The sequence below is a fragment of the Loxodonta africana genome, chromosome 2 (assembly GCF_030014295.1).
Source record: "Loxodonta africana isolate mLoxAfr1 chromosome 2, mLoxAfr1.hap2, whole genome shotgun sequence".
Taxonomy (NCBI): Eukaryota; Metazoa; Chordata; class Mammalia; order Proboscidea; family Elephantidae; genus Loxodonta; species Loxodonta africana.
In genome coordinates, this window is record NC_087343.1 from 66787456 (window position 1) to 66814846 (window position 27391).

Below are 27391 nucleotides of genomic sequence, written 5' to 3' on the forward strand. Positions count from 1 at the left end.
GCACCCTGTGCAGTTGGCCATAAGGACTGGGTGGCACCACTGCTTCTTGGACTGCTGTTGCATGTGGCTAAGTGGAATAGGTGGAGCTACCAGTCCTCAGGCCCCAGATGTGGGTAGGTGAAAAAAACCTGCTTAATAGGCAGGGAGGTGTCAAATGTCATGAATCTGCCATTCCCCCTTCACTGTTGTATTTGGAAATAGGCTTCAGATATAAACCTTGTTGTACTATACTAATAAGGATCTACACTGTTGAAATGGGCCCACATAGGTCTAGGCAGGGGTGAAAGGCATTCAGAGTCCGTGGACCCCTTATACATGTGCCTAGGCAAAGGAGCTGTGCCTTCCCTGAGTTCCTGGCTTAGGAGAGTTGGCAGATTATTTTTTCCTGTTTGTTTTTTGTTAATTTATTCCCTCTCCAAAGCCAGGAGAATGACTGGGCGTGTGCGACAGTTCCCAGTTCTGGCCCATGGGACAAGGCAATTGCTGAAGCCAGACCAGGACTAGAGCAGAGCGGGGAGGGGGCGGGTGAATGGGAGAGAGGTACTTCCTAGAGGGGGAAGAGTTTTTTGGACAATTCCGTGTGGTAGGTTAGACGCTTGCGCTCAACTTTTGCAGATCCAGCCCCGCTTTCCCCTAGTTCTGCAGGTTTATGCGTACTCTTCACCACTTGGTTTCTCTCAGTTTGGAAAATATATCCCAAGTGCTACTCCTTGCCTGAGCCCATGTGCACAGGCTGATCCAGCCTGCAGGGTGTTGGCCAGGTCAGGTCTGGCAAATCTTCGCTGCTTCCGAACTATCTCTCCTTCCTCCTGCGGCTTAGTCCAACTCCTCAACTTTGTCTTTGATGTTCAAGGCTCCTGTTGTTGTTAGGTGCTGTTGAGTCAGTTCTGACCCATAGTGAACCTGTGTACCACAGAATGGAACACTGCCTGGTCCTGCACCATGCTCACAGTCGTCGTTATGCTTGAGCCCGTTGTTGTAGCCACTGTGTCAGTCCATCTCAATGAGGCTCTTCCTCTCTTCCACTGACCCTGTACTTTACGAAGCATGATGTCCCTTCTCCAGGGACTGATCCTTCCTGATGACATGTCCAAGGTATGTAAAACACAGTCTCATCATCCTTGCTTCTAAGGAGTGTTCTCTCTGTACTTGTTCCAAGACAGATGTGTTTGTTCTTTTGGCAGTCCATGGTATATTCAATACTCTTCACCAGAACCACAATTCAAGGCGTCAATTCTTCTTCAGTCTTCCTTATTCATTGTACAGCTTTCGCATGCATATGATACAATTGAAAATACCATGGCTTGGGTTAGGTACACTTTAGTCTTCAAGGTGACATCTTTGCTTTTCAACATTTTAAAGAGGTCCTTTGCAGCAGGTTTGCCCAATACAATGTGTCTTTTGGTTTCTTGACTGCTACTTCCATGGGTGTTGATTGTGGATCCAAGTAAAATGAAATCCTTGACAACTTCAGTCTTTTCTATGTTTATCATGACGTTGCTTATTGGTCCAGTTGTGAGGATTTTGTTTCCTTTGTGGTGAGGTATAATCCACCCTGAAGGCTGTGGTCTTTGGTCTTCATTAGCAAGTGCTTCAAGTCCTCTTTACTTTCAGCAAGCAAAATTGTGTCATCTGCATATAGCACAGGTTGTTAAGGAGTCTTCCTCCAATCCTGACGCCCTGTTCTTCATACAGTCCAGTTTATTGGATTATTTGCTCAGCATACAGATTGAATAGATACGGTGAAAGGATACAACCCTGACACACACCTTTCCTGACTTTAAACCAATCAGTATCCCCTCGTTCTGTCTGAACAACTCCCTCTTGATCTATGTACACGTTCCTCATGAGCACAATTAAGGGTCCTGGAATTTCCATTCTTCCCAGTGTTACCCATAATTTGTTATGATCCACACAGTCGAATGCCTTTGCGTAGTCAATAAAATACAGGTAAACATCCTTCTTGTATTCTCTGCTTTCAGCCAGGATCCATGTGACATCAGCAGTGATACCCCTGGCTCTGTGTTCTCTTCAGAATCCGGCCCGAAATTCTGGCAGTGCCCTGTTGATATACTGCTATATCTGCTTTTGAATGATCTTCAGCAAAATTTTGCTTGCGTGTGACATTAATGATACTGTTTGATAATTTCCATATTCTGTTGGATTACCTTCCTTTGGAATGGGCACAAATAAGCTATCGATGGTACTGAAGGAAGAAGTCCAACTTGACCCTGGTAACAATGAGTAAACTTTGTTCTCGGTACATTTTCTTTGTCTTTTTTATGTAAGTGAGGTCATACAATATTTGTCCTTTTATATTGGCTTATTTCACTCAGCATAATGTCTTCAGCCTCCATCCATACCGTTGTTGTTGTTAGGTGCCGTCGAGTTGGTTTCGACTCATAGTGACCCTATGCACAACAAAATGAAACACTGCCCAGTCCTGAGCCATCCTTATAATCGTTGTTATGCTCGAGCCCATTGTTGCAGCCACTGTGTCAGTCCACCTCGTTGAGGGTCTTTCTCTTTTCCACTGACCCTGTACTCTGCCAAGCATTATGTCCTTCTCCAGGGACTGATGCATACTGTAGCATGTATCAAGACTTCATTTCTTCTCCTGGCTGAGTAGTATTCTGTTATATCTATGTACCGCATTTTGTTTGTCCTGCTTATCACAGTTTGTTAATGAGTCTTCCTCCAGTTCTCATGCCACGTTCTTCATATAGTCCAGCTTCTTGGATGTTTGTTCTGCATACAGATTTAATAAGTATGGTGAAAAGATGCAACCTCGCAGCACACCTTTTCCAATTCTGAACCACAAAGTAAATCCCTTGTTCTGTTCGAATGAATCCATCTTGACCCAGGCATACGTTTTGCACGAGCACAATTAAGTGTTCTGGAATTCCTGTTCTTCATAGTGTTATCCGTAATATGATCCACACAGTCAAATGCCTTTGCATAATCGATAAAACACAGGTAAGTATGGTTTTGGTATTTTCTATTTTGAGCCAAGATACATGTGACATCAGCAGTGATATCACTTCTCCTGAGTCGTCTTCTGAATCTGGCTTAAACTCCTGGCAGTTTCTTGCCTATGTACGGCTGCAGCCCTTTTTGGATTATCTTTAGTAGAATTTCACTAGCGTGTGATATTAGTAATGCTGTTTGATAATTTCCATATTCTGTTTGATGGCCTTTCTTTGGAATGGGCAGGAATATGGATCTCTTCCAATCAGTTGGCTGGGTAGCTGTCTTCTAAATTTCTTGACATAAATGTGTAAGCACTTCGAGTGCTGCTTCTCTTTGTTGAAATATCTCAATTGATATTTTGTCCATTCCTGGAGCCTTGTTTTTCACTAATGTCTTCACGAAGAGCAGCTTGAACCTCTTCCTTCATTGCTAGCAGTTTTTGATCATATACTGCCTCCTGAAATAGTTGAACATTGACCAGTTCTTTTTGGTACAGTGACTTTGTGTATTCCTTCCATCTTCTTTTGATGCTTCCTGTGTGTACTATGATTTGAAGCTTGAACTTTTTCTTCAGTTCTTTCAGCTTGAAAAGTGTTGATCATGTTCTTCTCTTCTGGTTTTCTAACTCCTGGTCTTTGCACGTTTCATTATAGCACTTTACCTTGCCTTTAGCTTCCCTTTGAAATATTCTGTTCACCGCTTTTACTTCATCATTTCTTCCTTTTGCTTTAGCTATTCTGCCTTTTAAAGCAAGCTTCAGAGTCTCTTCTGAAATCTGGTGTTTTCCTTCTATTCTGTCTTTTTTCAGGAAGAGCTATTTTAATTTTCTGTTGAACATTTTTCCAAAAGCATTATTTTTGGATATAAGTTTAGTTTTTATTTTATTTAAAATGTTTTGGATATGTACCATTGGTGGCACATAAGGTAATACTAGGAGGCACTTGCCAGTGAGCCAAAGGATTCCTGTTCTATTTTTTTTTCTTCTAATTTTGTCAGGGATAAAGTTGGGTACTAGTATGTGACTAACACTTCTCCAACATTAATCTGTTTTTTTAAACAAAGACAGAAGGCATTATGCTGAGTCTTATGCAGGCAATGATAGTTAAGCAGAATTTAGTAACTTTCATTTTTCTTTCTTAAAAATTTATTATTACCTTCTATTTATGGCACAATGAAAGACAGGTTCCTTTAGAGATAAATCTATTTAAGCAAAAATGAATTCTGGGAATTTTAAGTAAGAGCATAAAAAAAACCAAAAACGAAACGCATTGCCATCTAGTCAGTTCCAACTCATAGCAACATAGAAAAGATACAAATCTGGCAGAAACATGAAAGAATAGGTGAATGATTGAAGTATAGTAGTGATTCAGCATATTGATGCTTTTTTTCTCCCTTTGCTTATTTGTCTTTACATTGTTTGTCTCCACTGTTAATTTTTTTTATGTATAACATATAGTCAATTATGTTAACATCATTGGCAGGTTTCCATGGATCTCAATAGCGCCAGCACTATTGTTCTTCGGGTCTTAACCCAGGCCACCAGTCAGGATACTGCTGTGTTAAAACCAGCTGAGGAACAATTGAAACAGTGGGAGACACAGCCAGGTTTCTATTCAGTGTTGCTGGTAAGTTTGTTCTAAAATAATTTACTTTTATTTTTGGTAAAAGGAGACACCATTATTTAAATTGTTCTAAAAACCTAATTGCATCGGTGATTTACTGTAGTGAAACTGATCCAGATGTTTGGCAGTTGTTGCTACTGCCATTAATTCAGGGCATGGCTTTTTGAGGGTATTTAAGAAATATTTATTGATGGATGAATGAATAAATGAGCAGCGTGTTGGTAGTATCTCCTGTAAGGATTTTTAATTTTAACACGTTGATGCTGACCATAGGACTATAGATGGTACTCTTTAATGTCTTCTCTTTATCTCTACCCCAGTTGTGTTATGTTGCCAGAGTTGTTCACATCTCTGCACTGCAGCCTTAGGGTCAGATATACTCTCTTAATGTATTTTATTTTAATACATTATTTTTTTCCTTTCTTATCTAAAAATTTTATGTTCTTGAGATACCTGATTTTTTCCTGGGTGTTGTGGGAAATACAACACTGTCAGTGATAGGGTGATATCCACATGCCTACAAGGAGGACCAATTAATATGACTATTACTCAAATTTTCACACCAACCACTATTGCCAAAGATGAATAAATTTAAGATTTTTACCAACTTTTGCAGTCTGAAATTGATCAAACATGCAATCAGGATAATGTATTGATAATTATTGGTGATTGGAATGTAAAAGTTGGAAATGAAGAAGGATCAGTAGTTGGAAAATACGACCTTGGTGATGGAAATGATGCAGAAGATCTCATGCTGGAATTTTGTGAGACCATGACTTATTCATCAGCAATACCTTTTCTCAACAACATTAATGGCAGCTCTACGTGTGGACTTTGCTAGATGGAATACACAGGAATCAAATGGAGTACATCTGCAGAAAGAGATGATGGAGAACCTCAGTATCATCACTCAGAACAAGGCCGGGGCTGACTGTGGGACAAACCATCATTTGCCCATATGCAAGTTCAGGTTGAAGCTGAATAAAATTAAAATAAGTCCATGAGAGCCAAAATACGACCTTGAGTATATCCCACCTAGATTTAGAGACCAGCTCAAGAATAAATTTGATGCGTCCAACAATAATGACCGAAGCCCAGCTGAGTTGTGGGATGAAATCAAAGACATCATGCATGAAGAAAGCAAAAGGTCATTAAAAAGAAAAAAGAAAAAAAAAGGCAATGGTTGTCAGAAGAGACTCTGAAACTTGTTCTTGAACAACGTATTACAGCTAAAGCGAATGGAAGAAATGAAATAAAAGTGCTGAACAGAAGATTTCAAAGGGCAGCTTCAGAAGACAAAGTAAAGTATTATAATGACATGTGGAAAGAAAGACCTGAAGTTACAAAACCAAAAGGGGAGAACACGCTCAGCATTTCTCAAGCAGAACTGAAGAGAAATTCAAGCCTCCAGTTAAAATATTGCAGGATTCTATGGGTAAAATATTGAATGATGCAGGAAGAATCAAGAGAAGATGGAAGGAATACACAGAGTCATCGTACCAAAAGAATTGGTTGACTTTCAGCCATTTCAAGAGGTAGCATATAACCAAAAACTGCTGGTATTGAAGGAAGATGGAGGTCCAAGCTATACTGAAGGGAATGGTGAAAAACAAGGTCCCCGAATTGATGGAGTAAAAATTGAGGTGTTTCAACAAATGAACGCAACTCTGAAATCATTTGCTTGTCTATGCCAAGAAATCTGGAAGAGAGCTGTATAGTTATCAGACTGGAAGTGATCCATATTCTTGCCCATTTCAAAGAAAGGTGATTCAACAGAATGCAGAAATTATTGAAGAATAGGATTAATATCACATGCAAGTGAAATTCATGCTAAAAATAATTAAAAAATGGTTGCAGCAGTACACTGACAAGGAAATGGCCAGAGTTCAAGCCAGATGCTGAGGAGGTTGTGTAACTAGGGATATCACTGTTGATGGCAGATGAATCTTGACTGAAAGCAGAGAAAACCAGAAAAGATGTTTATTTTTGTTTTATTGAGTTTGCAAAGGCATTCAGCTGTGGATCATAACAAATAGTGGATAATATTGCGAAGAATGGGAATTCCAGAACACTTAATTGTGCTCATGAGGAACCTGTACATAGACCAAGAGACATTCCTTCCAGCAGAACAAGGTGATACTGCCGTGGTTTAAAGTCAGGAAAGGTGTGCGTCAGGGTTGTATCCTTTCCCCACACTTATTCAATTTGTATGCTGAGTAAATAATCCGAGAAGCTGGACTATAAAAAAAAAGAACACGGCATCAAGATTGGAGGAAGACTCATTAATATGCTGCAGTACACAGATGATACAACCTTGCTTGCTGAAAGTGAAGAAGACTTGAAGCACTTACTGATGAAGATCAGACTACTTACTGCATACTTATTACTCATCTTAAAATTAGTGTACTGCTTAGCAGGTTTGCTTTTTATATGAATTGTTGAGCTATATTTATAAAGTAAAAATATGACATATAGTGATTAAATTTAGACAAAACATTGAATGAAAAGCACACTTTAGTACCTTATATTGGGTATTTTAATTTTAAACTTACTGCTTGTACATTCTAATACCATGTTTTTTGTTCACAGAATATTTTCACCAACCATGCTCTGGATATCAATGTAAGGTGGCTCGCTGTGCTGTATTTTAAAAATGGGATTGATCGCTACTGGAGACGTGTAGCACCTCAGTGAGTTCTCCCCCCCACCCTGCCCAATATAATCCTTTTTAAACTCAAGGTATAAAAATGTATCTGCTTATTTTCATTCTTTATATAAAAGAATGTGTTAACTAGTGAAGAAGAAAAGTTATTTTTAGTTAATTACAAATCAACATCTTTATTATTTTTCTCCATGGGTTTTTTTTTTTTTTTGTAGTGGGTAGGTGGTGGTGGCGTGTGGACCTTTTGCTTGTGAAGATGAGAGGATCTTTAATTTTATAGATAAAATAAATGCTGAGTGAATTAGGCATGTTGATTAAAAAAAGGTTTTTATTTTGGGAAGTAGAACATTAGGATTTTGAAAAAAAAGTCATTGAGAATATCATAGGTCATTTGTGAACCAACTGGGTGTTAATTCCTGAGTTATTTGTGGTCCCGATGGGGTAGTGCACGTGTGTAATCTAATCAGATTCAGTTGTAGCTTTTATGTAGGTAATTAAGTGAGTAGATGTCTCTTAATAGTTAATTACGTGCTGTAAAGGTAGTGTAGACATGATCCTGGAATTTGAGAGGAAATACTGAATTTTTACACAATGATGAAGAACAGGGATGAATCCGGGAAACATCTCCCAACATAGATGAATCTGGAAGGCATTATGCTGAGTGAAATTAGTAGTCACAAAAGGACAAATACTGTATGAGACCACTATTACAAGAACCAAGAAAAGGTTTAAACACAGAAGAAAACATTTTTTGATGGTTATGAGGGTGGGGAGGGAGGGACAGGGGAATTCACTAACTAGATAGTAGACAAGGATTATCTTAGGTGAAAGGAAGGACAGCACACAATACAGGGGAAGTCAGCACAGCTAGACTAACGCAAAAGCTAAGAAATTTCCTGAACACAACCAAACACTTCAAGGGACAGAGTAGCAGGGGCGGGTGTCTGGGGACCATGATTTCGGGAGACATCTAGGTCAATTGGCATAACAAAGTTTATTAAGGAATGTTCTGCATCCCACTTTGATGAGTGGTGTCTGGGGTCTTAAAAGCTAGCAAGCGGCCATCTAAGATGTGTCAATTGGTCCCAACCCACCTGGAGCAAAGAAGAATAAAGAACATCAAAGACACAAGGAAAATATTAGCCTAAGAGACAGATGGGCCACATAAACCAGAGACTCCATCAGGCTGAGACTGGAAGAACTAGATGGTGCCTGGCTACCACCCAATGACTGCCCTGACAGGGAACGCAACAGAGAATCCCCAAGGGAGCAGGAGAAGAGTGTGGTGTAGAACTCAAATACATGTAAACAGACACTAGAGGAATCTCAGAAGACATGGCCCTTGGACTTCTGTTAACCCAGAACTAAAACTGTTCTCAAAGCCAACTCTTCAGGTGAAGATTAGACTGGAGTGTAAAACTTGAGATAATACTTGTGAAGACTGTCCTTTTTAGTTCTAGTAGATACATGAGACTAAATGGCAGCTCCTGTCTGGAGGTAGGATGAGAAGGCAGAAAGGGATAGGAACTGGTTGAATGGACATGGGAAACTCAAGGTGGAATGGGGGAGTGTGCTGTCACATTATAGGGATTGCAACTAGGGTCGCATAACAATACGTGTATAAATTTCTGTATGAGAAATGGACTTGAGCGGTAAACTTTCACCCAAAGCACAACACAAAATGAATTTTGCAGAATAAGTAATAGTCTTTATTCTCCAGTAGATGGCACTATAGCTGTGTAAATCCTTATACCCATAAAACATTAATTAAAAAAAAAAAGTGTGTACTTCAACGGGCACAAAAAACACTGCCTTTGAGTAATATTGGAAGCAACCAGAAAGTTTTAGGCTGTACTTTTGTTTACTGTAGTGTAAAGCCAGTGCTTCTCATTTTAGGGTTGATCTTCATTTTGGGAGAAATAAAATATTAGTGAGAGAAATTGTGCATTACTGGGTTACAGAAGACTGCCTAGCAGCACGCACTCTTCTGCTGCCGTACCCAGTTACATCTTAAATGTCTCCTAAAATTCATTCTAATTCATGGAGATGATAAGGAGCCCTGGGGGAACAGTGCGTGGTTAAGTACTCAGCTGCTAAGGAAAAGTTTGGTGGTTTGGACCCACCCAGCGGCTCCATGGAGAAAAACCAAACCCGTTGCCATCGAGTTGGTTCCGACTCATAGCGACCCTATAGGACAGAGTAGAGCTTCCCCATAGGGTTTCCAAGGAGTGCCTGGTGGATTTGAACTGCCGACCTTTTGGTTAGCAGCTGTAGCACTTACCCACTACGCCACCAGGGTTTCCCCATGGAGAAAAGACCTGGTGATTTTCTGTCTTAGAGATTACAGCCCAGGAAATCCTATGGGGTAGTTCTGTTACACAGGGTCGCAGTGAGCTGGAATCGACTCAACAGCACACAACAACAACAACAACAACCTGAAGATGATGGTCATAAATGACTTTATTGAAGGCAGAGTAAGCTACGATTAAATATTTCAGATTGTGCTTTCACATAAATAATTAGAAACTGGAATTTAGTTTAAATTTAAAAAGTTAAGGAGAAACCATATTAGGTAGTTAAATCTCAAGCCGTGTCTTTTAGTATACATCAAAGTAAAGTCTAGAAGGTTCATGAAAGTACTTAGGAAATGACCCAAGGATTGCACATTAGTCATTGAATTTATGTTGACATTTAATGCACTTTAAAAATCTCCTTAAGATTGTGTATGTATTTAGGTTTCATTTTATGTAGTTCCTGGAAACCCTGGTGGCGTAGTGGTTAAGTGCTACGGCTGCTAACTAAAGGATCAGGAGTTCGAATCCGCGAGGTGCTCCTTGGAAACTCTATGGGGCAGTTCTACTCTGTCCTATACGGTCGCTATGAGTCGGAATCGACTCGACAGCACTGGGTTTTTTTTTATATAGTTCCTACTCTGACCATTATTTTCACAGAATAGGAATTAACAGACTTAAGCTTATACATCATTACTGTATCCTATGCAATTTCATTTAGGTTCCGCTTAATTAGAAATGATCCAGTTTCTGCTTGAGATACACTCTGAATTCATCTAATGATAGTATATGCATAAAATCAAAGGTGGAATGTTAACTATTATTAGAGAGTTGCTAAACACATGCTAAAAGCAAGGTTAGTGACTTCGTTTTATTTAATATGTATATATTTTTTGCATGGTCTCAATCTGTTGAGTAGCCAATTTTTATACCTTATAGTAATTAAAATTATGAATACCATAAAAACTGCTGGACCTGACTCCCTGGTATAGGAGAAAAGTTAAATTTCAAGCTTGCAGTGAAACATTACAGGAGGAAACACTATTTCCGGGGTTTCATGACAGAAGGGAGTTATTAAAGTTGGAAAGTACTGCAGAGTTATAAAAAATTAGATCATTTCTAGTGGGAAAACATAGGCCTACATTGGGCCTTGACTCTGTGTTTTTTAATGTTGTTTTCTCATTAGTTTATTAGCTTTGAGAAAGTCACTTAAACACTCTAGGTTTCAGTCTCCTCATATACAAGTAGACTTATGATGTATTCGAGTTATGACAAACTGCACTTATGACCTCTGTTTTTGTTTTTTTTTTTTGGTACATCTTATTGTTAGTAATATGTACTGCATACATGTTTGCAGTTATCGTTCTCAGATGTCTGCTTACAGTTGTTCAGAGGTTGAATTTGTAAAGATACTGATAATGAAAGACAATAATAATGAAAACTAAAAAGGAAAAAACAAAAAAAGTTATTCTACTTATGTCAGAACCACTTTAGGATGGAGTCATCGAAGTGGAACCCTGTCATAAGTCAAGGACTGTTTGTTGTTGTTAGGTGCAACAGTGATTCCAACTCATAACGACCCTGTGTACAATAGAATGAAACACTGCCTAGTCCTGCGCTACTCTCGCAATCATTGTTACACTTGAGCCCATTGTTGCAGCCACTGGGTCTTCCTCTTTTTAGCCGATCCTCTACTTTACCAAGCGTGATGCCCTTCTGAAAACATATCCAAAGTATGTGAGATGAAGTCTGGCCATCCTTGCTTCTAAGGAGCATTCTGGCTGTATTTCTTCCAAGACAGATTTGTTCGTTCTTCTGGCAGTCCATGGTATAGTCAGTATTCTTTGCTACACCACCATTCAGAGGTGTCAGTTCTTTGGTTTTCCTTATTCATTGTCCAGCTTTCACATGCATATGAGGCAGTTGAAAATACCTGGGTAAGGCGCACCTTAGTCCTTAAAGTGATATCTCTAAAGAGGTCATTTCCAGCAGATTTGCTCAAGGCAATGTGTCCTTTGACTTCTCAACTGCTGCTTCCATGGATATTGATTATGGATCCAAGTAAAATGAAATCCTTGACAACTTCAGTCTTTTCTCCGTTTATTATGATGTTGCTTATTAGTCCAGTTGTGAGAATTTTTGTTTTCTTTTTTAAGGTACAGTCCATACTGAAGGCTGTGGTCTTTGATCTTCATCAGTAAGTGCTTCAAGTCTTCTTCACTTTCAGTGAGCAAGGTTGTGTCATCTGTATTACGCAGGTTGTTAATGAGTCTTCCTCCAATCCTGATGGCACATTCTTCTTTATATAGTCCAGCTTCTCAGATTATTTGCTCGTTGTACAGACTGAATAAGTGTGGTGAAAGGATACAACTCTGATGCACACTTTTCCTGACTTTAAACCATGCAGTATCCCCTTGTTCTATTCGAATGACTGCCTCTTGGTCATGTGCAGGATCCTCGTGAGGACAGTTATGTGTTCTGGAATTCCCATTCTTCACAGTGTTATCTGTAATTTATTATGATCCACACAGTCGAATACCTTTGCATAGTCAGTAAAACACAGGTAAACTTCTTTCTGGTATTCTCTGCTGTTAGCCGAGATCCATCTGACATCAGCAATGATATCCTTTTGAATCTGGCGTAAACTTTTGGCAGTTCCCTGTCAATGTGCTGCTGCAACTGCTTTTGAATGATTTTCAGCAGAATTTTACTTGTGTGGTATTAATGGTGTTGTTTGATAATTTCTGCATTCTGTTTGATCACCTTTCTTTGGAATGGGCATGAATATCTATCTTTTCCATTCACTTGGCAAAGAAACTGTCTTCCAAATTTCTCGACATAGGCAAGTGACTACCTCCGGTGCTGCATCCATTTACCGAAACATCTCATTTGGTGTTCTGTCAATTCCTGGAGCCTTGTTTTTCACCATTCCTTTCAGTGCAGTGTGGATTTCTTCCTTAAGTACCATCAGTTCTTGATCATATGCTGCTTCATGAAGTGGTAGAATGGTGACCCATTCTTTTTGTATGGTGACTCTATTCCTTTCATCTTCTTTTGATGGTTCTTGCATTGTTCAATATTTTCTCCATAGAATGCTTCAGTATCGCAGCTTGAGCTTCAGTTTTTTTTTTTTTCAGTTCTTTCAGCTTGAGAAATGCCGAGCGTGTTCTTCACTTTTGGTTTTCTAACTCCACGTCTTTGCACACTTCATTCTAATACTTCGACATCTTGAGCCACCCTTTGAAATTTTCTGTTCAGCTCTTTTACTTCATCATCATTTTACATACAGGGCTACCTGTACAACTATCAGCAAGAGCTAGATAGGGCATTCCCAGCACCTCAGAAATCTTAGTGTCCCCGAACAGTCATCTGTCCCCAACTCCCAAACAAAGGTAAGCATCATCTAAAATCTCTCACCATGGGTTAGTTTTGTTTTTGAACTTCGTATAAGTAGAAATCATGAAGTATGTTCTCTTTTATGTCTGACTTAGTCAGCTTTGTATTTGTGAGATTTTTCCATGTAGTTGCATGGAGCAATAGTTCACTTTTTTACATAGAATTATAGGCAGCTGCCAGCTTCCATTCCAACGACTACATCATAAGTCAGTTCTTAACATGAATTGAATATTTATTTATTTTTTCATTATTAATTGCCTTTTATTTTCAGTGTCTTTGTAAATCCGATCTTTATCTTTGAGGGTTGGGAACATTACATATAAACTTACAGATATATTTTAATAATACATACATAAAAAAAAACACAAATCATAAAAATTTCCTCTGAAAATGAAGAAGAGTTGGATGACGTTGGCATTTTGTCAGTTGCAGTAGTAACTTCACTTGTGGAAGGTTCTAGATCATCTGGATTATCCCTAGGAATGGAGATTGTGTTTCTGGTCAAAAAATTAGTCAGAGTCGTCTGTATGGTTCTTTTCTTTTTTCTTTACATATTTCACTGTAACGTCTCACTACCTCCTGAATCTGTGTCGACTTTAGCGGAGCGACCGGTAATTGGGTCTATGTTTTGAAGTAACTGTAGCCCCGATTTAGTTTAAAGCACTAAATCTGTGGGGGATTGATTGGAACACTAAATCTTAAAATTGAACATCTGTTAGTGAACATCTGAGAGATAACGTCAGCAAATTACACGTTGCATCATTGTATGTCGTACCTATAAGTAACCAGATGTATATAAAGAAAAAAAAAAACCAGAAATGGACGGTCCCAAGTGTGGCTTGTTGTAACTCGAATACTTTTAAATCTAGGACTACCTGTATAGTATTGCATTTTAGGAACACACAACACTTATCTATCTGTTCTGCTTTTGGTGGGCAATCAGTTTGTTTCTGGTTGATTTTTTTTATTCTATCGTACTAAATATATACAACAAAAATTTGCCATTTCAGCCATTTTTACGTGTACAGTTCAGTGACGTTAATTATTGTGATAGTGTGCAATTATCACCGCTCTATGTCCAATTTTTTATATCACCCTTAACAGAATCTTAATACCCCTTGAGCAACAACTCCCCATTTTTTCCTCCCATCCACCCTGGTAACCACTTTTTAGTCTGTTGTAGATATTTCATGTAAGTGGAATCATATAATTTTAGTCCTTTTATGTCTGATTTACTTCACTCAGCATGTTTTCAAAGCTTATCCATGTTGTAGCATGTATCAGAACTTCCATTTTTCTTTATGGCTGAATAATATTCTATTGTGTGTTTACAGGCAGTCCATGGGTTACAAATGTCCAACTTACATACAACCCGTAGTTATGAACCAACCCCTGTAAAACCTGTTTTATTAAAAATTCGAGGTGTATACAGTGGTTCATAGTAACAAATGGGCACTACTTTGCCACACGCATCAAAGCATTATTATTATTATTATTATTATTGTATTATGTTAAAGATGTTTTATCTGGAAGTGTTCAATTTTTTTATGTATAGAAAGGTACAGCATATACTGTATACCAAAACAAACATTTGACTAAGTGACATTAGATACTAACTATACCTAACTGTTCCTGCTTATGTACAATTTCTACTTAAAGATAAACTTAGGAACAGAACTTGTTCGTAATCCAGGTATTGCCTGTATTCTACATTTTGTTTATCCATTTATCTCTTGATGGACACTTGGATTGTTTTTACTTTTTTTGGCTCTGATAAACAATGCCACAATGAACATTTGCATCCCTGCTTTCAAGTCTTTTGAATGTACACTTAGAAGTGGAATTACTGGGCCATGATTATTCCGATGATCCCTGTTGGCACAGTGGTTAAACACTTGGCTGCTAACTGAAAGGTTGGCGGTTCAAAGCCATCAGCTGCTCCACAGGAGAAAGACCTGGCAATCTGCTTTCATAATGATTACAGCCTAGGAAACCCTATGGGGCCGTTCTGGCTATGATGGAGTAGCTGATATCAGCTGAAGCATCCCAACAGGATCAGCTATAGAAGTTGTATACAGCAACAACCTTAGATTAACTAGTTGCTGTCAGTTGCTTGTAACTCCTGGCGACCCCATGTGTTTCAGAGTATAACTGCACCATAGGGTTTTCCATGGCTGATTTTTCAGAAGTAGATTGCCGGGCCTTTCTTCCCAGGTGCCTGACTGGACTCCAATTTCCACCCCTTAGGTTAGCAACCATGTGCAGTAATTGTTTGCACTATACCAAGACTCCAGATTAGTATTCCACTTTTTGCATATAATGCAAGAACCTTGTAATACTTTAACTCCATTTACTCCTTCCTGTCTTTTGTGCCATTGTTGTTGGGAATTTTAATTCCAGATGTAAGTTAAATTTCACAAAATACTATTTTATCCGCAGTTAGTATTCAGTTAAATTTACTTTTGTAGTGCTCTTCGTTCGTTTTGGTGTTACCATTCTTCCATCTGGGCTTATTTGTCTTCTGCCTGAAGAACTGCCTTTAGTATTTTTTTTTAGTAAACATTTGCTGGCAGTGAATTCTGTCTCAGAAGCAGAAGTTTTTTTGTACCCTTCAATCTAGATGTTTTCCAATGACCTATCTTCAAGTTTATTACTTTGATTTATTGCATTTTTCAGTTCTAGTATTTCATTTGGTTTTTTAAAAAAAGATTCATGTGTTTTTGTGAAATTCTCTGTCTTTTTTACTTATTTTCTTGAACTTGTAATTATTTTAAGTGTGGTTTTGATAACTACAGTAATTATATCTCTTATTTCTATTTGTTTATTCTTTTGGTTTCAGTAATTTTTTCCTGTTTCTTTATATGCCTGGTAATCATTGACCGAATACTGAACATTATGTTGGAGAAAAATTGAGAGGCTTTGAATGATGTTATCTTTTTCCAGAGAGAATTCAGTTTTCTTAGGGAAAATAGAGTATAAGCAGAGCACATTGATTCAGTTGAGGTTGGTGTCTTTCTGGTTTACTCTTACTCCAAGGTCTCTGTCTAGGGCAGTCATCAGCATTATGATCGTTTGAGCTACAAGTTGTGTTTATGAATATATTGTCTTCGTTGGTAGGGCTTGCACTTCAGTTTTTCTCTCTCCATCACTGTGAGACTTGCTGAAATCTCTGAGATTTAACTTCTTAGCTGTTGCTTTCAGCTTGATTTCTTGTTGGCAAATGCCTCAGGGTAAAATGTATGATTCATCACAGTTTATTTCCCCACCTTTTGAGACCTTGGTCTCTCAAACCCTGACTGCCTAGGTTGTTTTAAAATATTTGCCTTGGTTACCTAGTGCTGCTGTAACAGAAGGTAGCTTTAAAGAACAGAAATTAATTTTCTCACAGTTCTGGAGGCTGAAAAGTCCAAATCAGAGTCCTGGCCTTGTTGATTCCTTCTGTGGTGTGATTCCTTCTGTGATCCTCTCTGTCTGGTGTTTGCCAGTGATCCTTGATGTTCCTTAGCATTCCTTGGCCTCTGTCTTCCCCTTGTGTATTTCTTTGTCTTTTCAGCTCTTTTAATAACTCGGAACTGATTAGGTTTAGGATCCACCCTACTCTGATGTAACTTCATTAACATAACAAGAAAAATCCTATTTCCAAACAGGATCACATCCATATGTACAAGGGCCAGGGATTCAACACGTACTTTTTGGGGGGAGGTGGGGGACACCATTCAATCCATATAATGCCTTAAAACTTTTTAACTGTGTACAACTTTTATAGCTGATCTATACGGATGCTTCATCTGATACCAGCTACTTCATCATAGCAGTACTGATACCAGCTACTCTATCATAGCCAGAATGAAAAAAAAACTTAAAATGAAGGTTTTAAAATTTAATTTTTAAGTAAATAATACATTCATACAGTTCAAAATTCAAAATGTTTAAAAGTTATACAGTGAATATTCTCCATCTCTGTCCTGTGTCTAGTTTCTTTCCTCCTATGTGGTCAAAATTATTAGTTTTATGTTTATACTTTCCAAAGATATGAAATGAGAGGTTTTAAACTGATTTATAATAAGTCTTCCATCCCAGATATTTTTCTAATTCTGTATCGCTTTCCCCATAGAACAACCCGCTCAGATTTTATAAATGAAGTGAGCAGAAAAGCAATATTTACTCATACAATTCTGTTTTAGCCAATCATTAATTTCTTTTGTAGCCAACTTTTTACATCAGTTAAAGTGAACATTGAAATATCATAATTTTCCTTTGTTTTATTTCCTATTCCTTATTTTGTAGTGTTTCACTTCTATTCAATTGTAAAGGAATTTTATGCTTCTAAATTATTTGATGTGCAAATACACAAGTAATGGGACTAAGCATATTTACCAAAAACAACTGGGGACACCTTGTTTGAAAGACTTTTATTGGTAAAAGTCATAGTAGTGCTTACATGCATTCATCATTAGGTAACATTCTCTTTCATAACAAATACCTTTTTTTTACAGTGCTCTCTCAGAGGAGGAGAAGTCTACATTGCGTGCAGGGCTCATCACCAACTTCAATGAACCAATAAACCAGGTTAGTGAGAAAGTGAATGCCGATTAATCTTTTTCTTAATTTTTGCTTCTTTTCTAATCTAATTTTGTTTCTTCAATTTAAAAAAATCTTATTACATAATATTCATTTGTGATTTATACACATATTCTCTGTTGGTTTTTTAAAATCGAGAAACAGTTCTAGCTATTAAGAATTTTGGTTAGATTTGGCTATTAATAATTTAAAACTCAGAAGTCATTATAAGGTAAATTAGTACAATTCTTAACTTACTTTCTCAATTTTTTAGCCAGATTTAAATCACATCTCTGACATATTTATAGTCTTAACCGCATAGAAATTAATTTTAATGATTTATATTAAAAAACTTAAAAGAAAATACAGAATGTCTTCAGGTTTTTGTCTGTTTCCTGTATCCGTCGCATTTTCAATTCCCACTGCATTGTGGGGCATAGTTATAAAGTTTAATTTTTTCTTTCTGTCATAGTGAGATTTTTCTTTTATGAATAAAGTAAGTTTTTTTCTCTGAGTCCAAAAACTCTTAAATTTGTCCAAGTTAATGCTATTTGTTATACTTGATTTTAATATTTGAATATTAAAACACAATTTAAATGGTGGTGCTTCAGCTTTTATCTTGACTTCTTTTATGTTGTCCTACTTCTCTGCTTTGTAATTCAGAGACATGGAGAAGAGTGATAACGGAGGGAAACCGAGTTCTCTGATTGGGACAGGAGGTGATTGGGAAGGTTTTGGTTGACTGAGGGTTCACTCTCTCTCTGCCTTAGTGTTCTGTCAGCCAGCATTTGGGAAACATTGACCTGTAGATATATCATTATTTAAATACTTAATATTTGATGTTAGTTTCTAGCCTTAAGTCAGTAGTTCTAGAACTTTGTGGTCTCAGGACCTCCTTATATTATTAAAACAGAAGACCCCGAAAGTGTTAGATATATTGATATTTACTGTATTAGAAGTTAAAGCTGAGAAACTCTAAAAATACTTCTTAGTTCATTTAAAAAAAAATTATTTGCCAACATAAATAACATTTAAAAATAAAAAATAGCTATTTCTCAAAACACTAAAAATTAGCAAGAAGAGTGGCATTTTGCATTTTTGCAAATCTCTTTAATATCTGGCTATTAAAAAGAAGGCATCCAGCTGTTTATATCTGTTCTTTCATTTAGTTTGTTGTGATACGTTGTTCTGGTTGAAGTTACATGAAGAAAATACAGCCTTACACTGATAGGTAATTGGAAGACGGAGGACCCCACACTTCCCTGAAAGGGTTGTAGGCCCCCAGGGATCCATGGACTATACTTCAAGAACCACTGTTTTAAAACAATTGTTTAATGAAACTGTATTCATTTTTGTCAAGTGTACAATCAACAGAAAATGTTATTTTCAACTGTGAATGTTTTCTGTATCCATTGCTTTGATTCTATACATTTTTTTCTGATGATTAATCTTTTCCCTCTAGATTGCAACTCAGATCGCAGTGCTGATTGCAAAAGTTGCTAGATTAGATTGCCCTAGACAGTGGCCTGAACTGATTCCCACTCTCATAGAATCTGTTAAAGTCCAAGATGATCTTCGACAGCACAGAGCATTACTCACCTTTTATCATGTTACCAAGACTCTGGCATCTAAACGACTGGCTGCTGATAGAAAATTGTTTTATGATGTAAGTGATTTAACATAGCTTTGATTATGAAAACTGTGTTATTTGTATAAAAATGACTATAGTTGTACCTCAAGGTTAATGTTTTATTGAAAGATTATGAATTCTTCTGTTATGCTTCAAAAAGGTTCAGGTTAAAGCTTGACATAACTGGGAAAGGTAGAGACCTTTAACTGTGTGTTTTAGCACCATTTGTTGAAAAGGCTTTCTTTCTCCATTCCATTGTTTTGACACTTTTATATTTGACTCTTTTTCACCGATTGAAACAGTGATTTCATATGGTTCAGGCTTACGTTTTGAACTGCACCATGCAATGCTGATGAGCCTCAAAAATTATTAACAATGTCTTGCTTACTATTGGTAATTGTAGAGAAATTAAAGGTTAGAAATCATATTATAAGGCCACATAGTAGGGCCTCATGAAACTGTTTAAAGTGTGTTCTGAGCCGTGCATACTCTCCAGAAGAGAAAGGGAAGTATAATGTTTTGTAGAAGGTTTTTTTGGCCTTTCTTTCCTCCCTCAACTGAAATACATTTATTGCTCTTGGTTTTCCCCAACGAGCAGGCTTTTCCCTGTGAATTTCCAGAGTTCCTTTAGCCCCTAAATTTACCATATACTCTTAAGCAGCCTTTCCCAGACCTACTTTGTTCAGTACCCTATCCTGGTCCCCAGTTTGCCTTCCATGTGTAGGAGTGTTTCATTCTTATTTATTTGTTTTTTTTTGAAATATAATTTTATTTTGTTGTTGCTGAGAATATACACAGCAAAACATAAACTAGTTCAACAGTTTCTACGTTTGTGTGACCATTCTCACCCTTGTTCCTCCTCCATTAACGTAAATTCACTGTCCCCTAAGGTTCCTATGTAATCTTTTGAGTTGCCGTTATCATTTCTGATCCCATATAGATAGTTTATAAAAGCACAGTGCTCAAGGCAGACCTTTTTTTTTTTTTTTTTCCCAAACTAGTTAAGCCAATGTATTGTTTGGTTTTCAGAAGACTCAGTGGATATTTTTGGTTTAAGGTTTAAAGATTCAGGGCAGTAGTTTAAGGGGTTCATTCAATCTTCATGGCTCCAGGAAGTCTGGAGTCCATGAGTATTTGAAATTCTGTTCTCCATTTTCCCCCTTTTGATAAGAATTTTTCTATGGAATCTCTGATCAAAATGTTCAGTAATGGCATCTGGGCACCATCCAGTTATTCTGGTCTCACGGGAAAGGAAGCAGTTGTTCACGGAGACAGTTAGCCACACATTCCACGTCCTTCTCCTGTTCCTAACTTTCCTTCTTTCTCTGTTGTTCCAGGCTAGTAGAGACCAGTCGTGCCTTGAATGGCCAGGCACTTATGCATCGAACTAGGAGGTAGAACAGAAGCACTAAACATGTTATTAGGCAAGTTAACTGGGACGTCTCATTAAACCATGCCCCTAAACCTCCAATTTCATGAGGGTTTTGTTTGTACATAGCAGCCTTAGCAGCTAGTTTTTTTTTTTTTTTGGTAATTGTGAATATACTTAATATGTGACTTTTGCTAGTTCAACTTTTTACAAGCGTATAACTTATTGACAGCAATTGCAATAATTGGCTGTGCAACCCTACCCTTAATGTGATTTTTCCATCACTGCTGACATCCCTTTTCCCCCTCCATCCCTCCCCTGGTAACCACTAACAAACGTTGTTCTCAATACTTTGTATTTTCTTGTCTTTTTTATGTAAGTGAGGTCATAAAATATTTGTCCTTTTGTGATTGACTCATTTCACTCAGCATAAAGTCTTCTAGCTCCATCCATATCGTAGCATGTATCAAGTCTTAATTTTTCCTACTGATTAGGTAGTATACCATTATACGTATGTGCCACATTTTGTTTATCCGCTCACCTGTTCTGTTGATGGACATTAAGGTTTGTTCCACCTTTTGGCTATTGTGAGTAGTGCTGCAGTGAACATTAGTATACAAGTCTCTGTCTGAGTCTCTGCTTTCAAGTCTTTGGGAGTTTTTGGGTCATATGGTAGTCTGACAGTTTGTTGTACTGTGGTGGCTTGTGTATTGCTGCGATACTGGAAACTCTGCCACTGGTATTTCAAGAGCCAGCAGGATCACCGTTGGTGGATAGGTTTCACTGGAGTTTCCGGAGTAAGATAGACTAGGAAGAAGGACCTGGCAGTCTACTTCTGAAAAAATTGGACGATGGAAACCTTATGGATAGCACCGGAACACTGTCTGATACAGTGCCGGAGGATGAACCCCTCAGGTTGGAAGGCATTCAGAATATGACTGGGAAAAGCTGCCTCCTCAAAGTAGAGTCGACCATAATGATGTGAATGGAGGCTGCCAGAAATTCAAGCCAGGTACAGAAGAGGACGTGGAACAGGGAGTATCATTGCCGATGTCAGATGGATCTTGGCTGAAAGCAGAGAATACCAAAAAGATATTTACCTGTGTTTCATTGACTATGCAAAGACATTTGACTGTGTGGGTCTTAACCAATTATGGATAACATTGTGAAGAATGGGAATTCCTGAATACTTAGTTGTGCTCCGGAGGAACCTGGACTTAAACCAAGCAGCAGTCTTTCAAACAGAACAAGGGAATATTGCGTGGTTTAAAGTCAAGAAAGGTGAACATCATGATTGTAAATCTTTCACCATACTTAGTCTGTCTGCTGAGCAAATAATCAGAGAAGGTGGACTATATGAAGAACAACACTATGTTAGGATTGGAGGAAGACACATTAACAACCTACGATATGCAGATTACACAGCTTTGCTTGCTGAGAGCAAAAAGGACTTGAAGCACTTACTGATGAAGATCAAAGACTGCAGCCTTCAGTATGGGTTATACCTCAATGTAAAGAAAACAGAAATCCTCACAACTGGACCGACAAGCAACATGATAATAAATGGAGAAAATATTGAAGTTGTCAAGGATTTCATTTGGCTGGGACGCACAATCAATGCCCATGAAAGCAGCAGTCAAGAAATCAAAACGACACATTGCATTGGGCAAGGATGCTGCAAAAGACCTCCTTAAAGTTTTGAAAAGCAAAGATGTCACTTTAAAGTCCAAGGTGCCCCTGACCCACGCCATGGTATTTTCAGTCACCTTGTATGCATGTGAAAGCTGAGTGGTGAATAAGGAAGACCAAAGAAGAATTGATGTCTTTGGATTGTGTTGGTGAATAATATCGACTATACCACGGATTGCCAAAAGAACGAACAAATCTGTCTTGGAAGAAGTACAGCCAGGATGCTTCTTAAAAGCAAGGATGGTGACACTTTGTCTCACGTGCTTTGGACATATTATCAGGAGGGACTAGTACCTGGTAAAGTAGAGGGTCAATGAAAAAGAAAGACCCTCAGTGAGTTGGATTGACACAGTGGCTGCAACAATGGGCTCAAGCCTAGCACCGATTGTGAGAATGATGCAGGACTGGAAAGTGTTTTGTTCTTTCGTACATAGAGTCACTATGAGTCAGAACCTGCTGGAGAGCACCTAACAACATCAACAATAACAAGGTAGTTTTATTTTTAGTTTTTTGCCTGGTTTTGGTATCTGGTATGCTGGCTTCATAGAATGAATTCAGAAGTACCCCTTTCTTTTCTGTGTTCTGAAATAATTGAGTAGTAATTGGTGTAAACTCTTCCCTGAATGCTTGGTAGAATTCTCCAGTAAAGCCATCTGGGCCAGGGCTTTTTTTGAGGGGGGAGTTTTTTTATTACCTTTTTAATCTCCTCTCTTGTGATGGTTCTGTTCAGATTTTCAACATCATTTTCTGTTAGTTTGGGTAGGTAGTGTGCTTCTAGAAATTTGTCCATTTTCTCTAGGTTTTCAAACTTGTTGGAATATAGTTTTTCAGAGCACTCTGTTATGATCCCTTTTATTTCAGTTGGGTCCCCCATTTCATTTCTTATTTAGGTGTTTGCATTGTCTCCTGTTTTTCTTTTGTCAGTTTGGCCAGTGGTTTGTCATTTTTGTTGATCCTTTCAAAGAACCAACTTTTGGTTTTGTTGATTTCTTTCTATTGTTTTTCTCTTTATTTCATTTATTGCTGCTCCGCTCTTTATTATTTCCTTCTTCTGGTGGTTGTGGGCTTTTTTTTTTTTTTTTTTTTTTTGCTGTTCTCTGTTTGTTGGAGTTGTATAGCTGATGCTTGGATTTTGTCCCTTTTTTCTTTCTGATGTTGCATCCATTGCTGTAAATTGACCTCTGAGGACTGCCTTTGCTGTGTCCCAACGGTTTTGGTATGATGTGTTTTCATTCTCTTTTGATTCTCGGAATTTTTTGATTCCATCTCTGATTTCTTCTATTACCCAGTGGTTTTTAAGCAGGGTGTTATTCAGATTCCATGTAATTTTTTTTTTTTCCTTGTTCTTTCTGTTGTTAATTTCTACTTTGATAGCATTGTGGTCAGAGAAGATACTTTGTATTACCTCAGCGTTTTGAATTTTGTTGAGGGTTGCTCTGTGGCCCAAGATGTGGTCTATTCTGGATAACATTGCAAATGTGTTGGAAAAGAATGTAGTTGCTTTTCCATACTCCCTGTCTGCCGAGCTCTGATGTGGGCAGGGTGAACCTAAGTGGCATGGACCCTGCACTTCCCACCCAGCCAAGCAACCACAGCCAGCTAGGAAGCTGTGGAGACTGAGCAGGGTGGAGAAGAATGAGGGGTGGGAGAGCGTATATCGCTGGTCACCGGGTGCTGTGTCTCCTGCTGGGTGCTCCATGAAGCTGCTTTCCCATACTCCCTGTCTGCCAGTCTCCGACTGGAGTTCAAGATGGCAAATCTGTGCTGTGTTAGCTTATAGGGGACCTCTGCACATATCTCTCCTTGCTCTCTGTTCTCTGCCAGTTTCTCGTTCCATTCGGTGCTTGGCTGAATTCTTTATCTCTTCATTTGATGCTTAGGGTTCCAGGACTGACATTTGTCTCTACTTAGTTTTTTGGGTCTTTGCTGTGGAGAGACGGCGTGGTGCTTCTGTCTGTAGTGCCATGTTGGCTCTGCTTCCTCTTTTTACTTTTTTGAGGAACTACCACACTGTTTCTACAATGGCTGTGCCATTTTGCATTCCCATCAGCAGTGGATAAGAGTTCCAATTTCCCCACATGCTTGCCAAGATTTGGTTTTTTTTTTTTTTTTTAATCTTAGCCATCCTAATGGGAGTGAAATGGTACTTAATTATGGTTTTGATTTGCATCTCTGAAGGCTAATGATGCTGAGCATATCTTCATGTGTTTGGTGGCCGTTTGAATGTCCTCTTCGGTGAAATGTCTATTCAAGTCCTTTTCCCATTTTATGATTGGGTTGTCTTTCTGTTGTTGTCAAAATTTTATATATGTTTTGATTATACTTGTCGTGTATCTGGTTTTTGAAGATGTTTTCTCAGTCGATAGGTTGTCTTTTCACTTTTTTGATGAACAAAAGTTTTTGATTTTATGACGTCCCATTTATTTGTCTTTTGCTGTTCGTGCTCTTGTTATTAGATAATGCATTGTTGACAGCTAGGGCTGACAGCATTGCCTCTGCTTGTTTTTCTAAGAATTTAACGGTTTTACTTTGCACATTTTAAGTCCTTAATCTATTTCGTATTTGTTTTTGTGTGTGATGTGAGTATGGATCCTGTTGCATTTTTCTGTATCTGGAAATCCAATTTTCCCAGTACCATTTATTGAAGATTGCTAAAGATCTCTTTAAAGTGTTAAAAAGATGTCACTTTGAGGACTAAGGTGCGCCTGACCCAGGCCATGGTATTTTCATTTGCCTTATATGCATGAGAAAGCTGGACACTGAATAAGGAAGACCAGAGAAGAATTGACATCTTTGAACCATAATTTCCTTTTCATATTTCCCATTGCTGGTATATAGAAGCCCCACTGGTGCGTGTTTATTGACTTTGTACCCTGCAACTTTGCTAAATTCATCTATTAGTGCTAGAAGTTTCCTTTGGGTTCTTTCAGATTTTCTATATATAGGATCATATTATTCATGAATAGAGATAATTTTATTTCTTTTCCAATGTGGATACCTTTTATTTTATTTTCTTGTCTTAATGCTCTAATGTAGTATTGAATAGAATTGGTGACAGCAGACTCCCTTGTCTTACTCCCGATTTCAACGGGAAAGTTCTCAGTCCTCTTAATCAAGTGTAATGTTGGCTGTTGTCTTTTCATATATGCCCTGAATCATATTTAGGAATTTCCCTTCTCTTCCAATCTTCTTTAGAGTTTTCATCAAGAAGGGATGTTGGATTTTATCAGATGCTTTTTCTACTTTTATAGAAATGATCATGTGTTTCTTTTCCTTTGTTCTATTGATGTGGTGTGTTAAGTTGACTGATTTTCTAATGTTGAACCATCCCTGCATTCCTGCAATGGAGTGCTTCGTTGTTTAAGAAGGGAGACAACCCGATCCTGAGTGGTAAGGAATCAGTGAAGAGTATGCAGCATGTGGAAGAGAAGGGAGACTGTCCAGTAAAGAGAGATTCTAGGAGAAAAAAGTAGTTGGCCTAGTTTGGTTCTGTTTATAATGCCTTTATTCTTCCTACAAAGAGTCAACTTTTTGTCTCTTGAGTACTTATTTTGTCTTTACTCGTACTATAGTACTTCTTCTTTGAGAGTGAGATAGGGAAGGAGAGTAGTGTATAATCTTGTGCTGTCCTTCGCGTTCAAGCATTAGTTCTCAATCTGTCACAAACAGATCAGAAGTTTTCTGGGCCCTGCTTGTGGAATCCTCACCTCTGTGCATATGGCTTGGGAATCTGCCTTTTTAACAGTCTCTTTACCCACTGTCATTGAGTCGATTCTGACTCATAGCGACCCTATAGGACACTGTAGAACTGCCCCATAGGGTTTCCAGGGAGCGCCTGGTGGATTCAAACTGCCAACCTTCTGGTTAGCAGCCTTAGCTCTTAATCACTGTGCCAACTGGGTTTCCAACAGTCTCTTCAGGTGATGCTTAGATACACCAAAGTTTAAGCCAGAACCACATTATGTCCTTTTTATTGGTAACCCTTTAGGTTTAAATAGGAAGTCTTACAGTCATCCAAGGATGTTCAGTATAAGAGAAATTCTTTTTGTTGTTCATAAGCCTACTTTTTAAATTGTCAGTTTTGCTGAATATCAACAAGGCATAAAGAAATGCACACTTTATCCTTTTAAGACTTTCTATGAATACCTTTTTTGTTTTCCTCACCTTTATCCTAACCTCAAACTCCTCCACCTCTGGGACTTACTCTTATGCTGGTTTAACAAAGTCAGGTGTTTAAAAGATTGAGTTTCAGTTGCTCTTTATTAAAGGGTACCCTTCTATAGGAGTGTTAATCCTTAGTTCTTCTTTCTCAAATTGTACTTACCAATGTGCCTTGGCTTTCAGGTATAATTTATATTCAATCTAGGCAATCTCTATAAATTAATCTAACCAGGGGCTTTATTCTGAATAGTTTGTGTCAGTTAGCTTCCTGATCACATCAGCTTTCTTGCTTGGTTTTCTTGTAGTGTGTGTCTTACAATGTCTCCACGTAGAATGAAATATAGGCCTACCTATCTTGTACTTACTTCCAGGATAGTATTTTCCATACTGAGCTGCATTGTAATTGCTTACTTATCTTTCTCAGATCCACTACACTATGAATTTTATGAGAGATGTTTTTATTGTTATACTTCTATTACCTAGCTGTCTTAGTTTCCTAGTGCTACTGTAACACAAATACCACAAGCGGGTGCCTTTAAAGAACAGAAATTTGTTTTCTCACAGTTTAGGAGGCTAGAAGTTTGAATTGAATGCACCAGCTCTAGAAGAATGCTCTCTGTGTGTCATCTCTGGCAACAGGTCCTTGTCTCAGCTTCTGTAGCCCTGGTGTTCCTTGGTGATGTTCACAAGGCATTTATCTTCCTCCTCTTTGTGCGTGCTTCTTTTTCTAACCTGCTTTTTTTTTTCAAGTCATAATTGACTAGGTTTAGGATATACCCTACACTGATATGGTCTCAATTAACAAAACAGAGAAAACCTATTTCCAGTCAGGATTACATCCATGTATATAGCTGTTAGGATTCCAACACATATTTTTATGGGACACAGTTCAATCCATAGTACTAAACCAGGTGCACGTAGTGGTTGGTGCTTGCAGTGCATTGAACTGCTTTTATATGGCCTTCCAACCCATGCCTTGTAACTCCCACAAAATGATTGGGTTCGGAACTGTGCAAATAAGGTGCATGGAATCCTTGCGGG

At 38.1% G+C, this 27391-nt stretch overlaps 1 protein-coding gene across 2 annotated transcripts in view; it reads left to right on the plus strand.

Annotated features, from left to right (window-relative positions):
- The window catches only part of IPO11 (importin 11), a 244545-nt gene that overhangs the window by 21235 nt on the left and 195919 nt on the right, over positions 1-27391 (plus strand). For both annotated transcript variants that reach the window (XM_010588166.3, XM_064272370.1), the window contains exons 2-5: positions 4452-4595; positions 7182-7282; positions 17438-17510; positions 18964-19167. In XM_010588166.3, the coding sequence (XP_010586468.1) occupies positions 4458-4595; positions 7182-7282; positions 17438-17510; positions 18964-19167 (516 nt within the window). In that variant the 5' untranslated portion in view covers positions 4452-4457. The remainder of the gene's footprint in view (positions 1-4451; positions 4596-7181; positions 7283-17437; positions 17511-18963; positions 19168-27391) is intronic.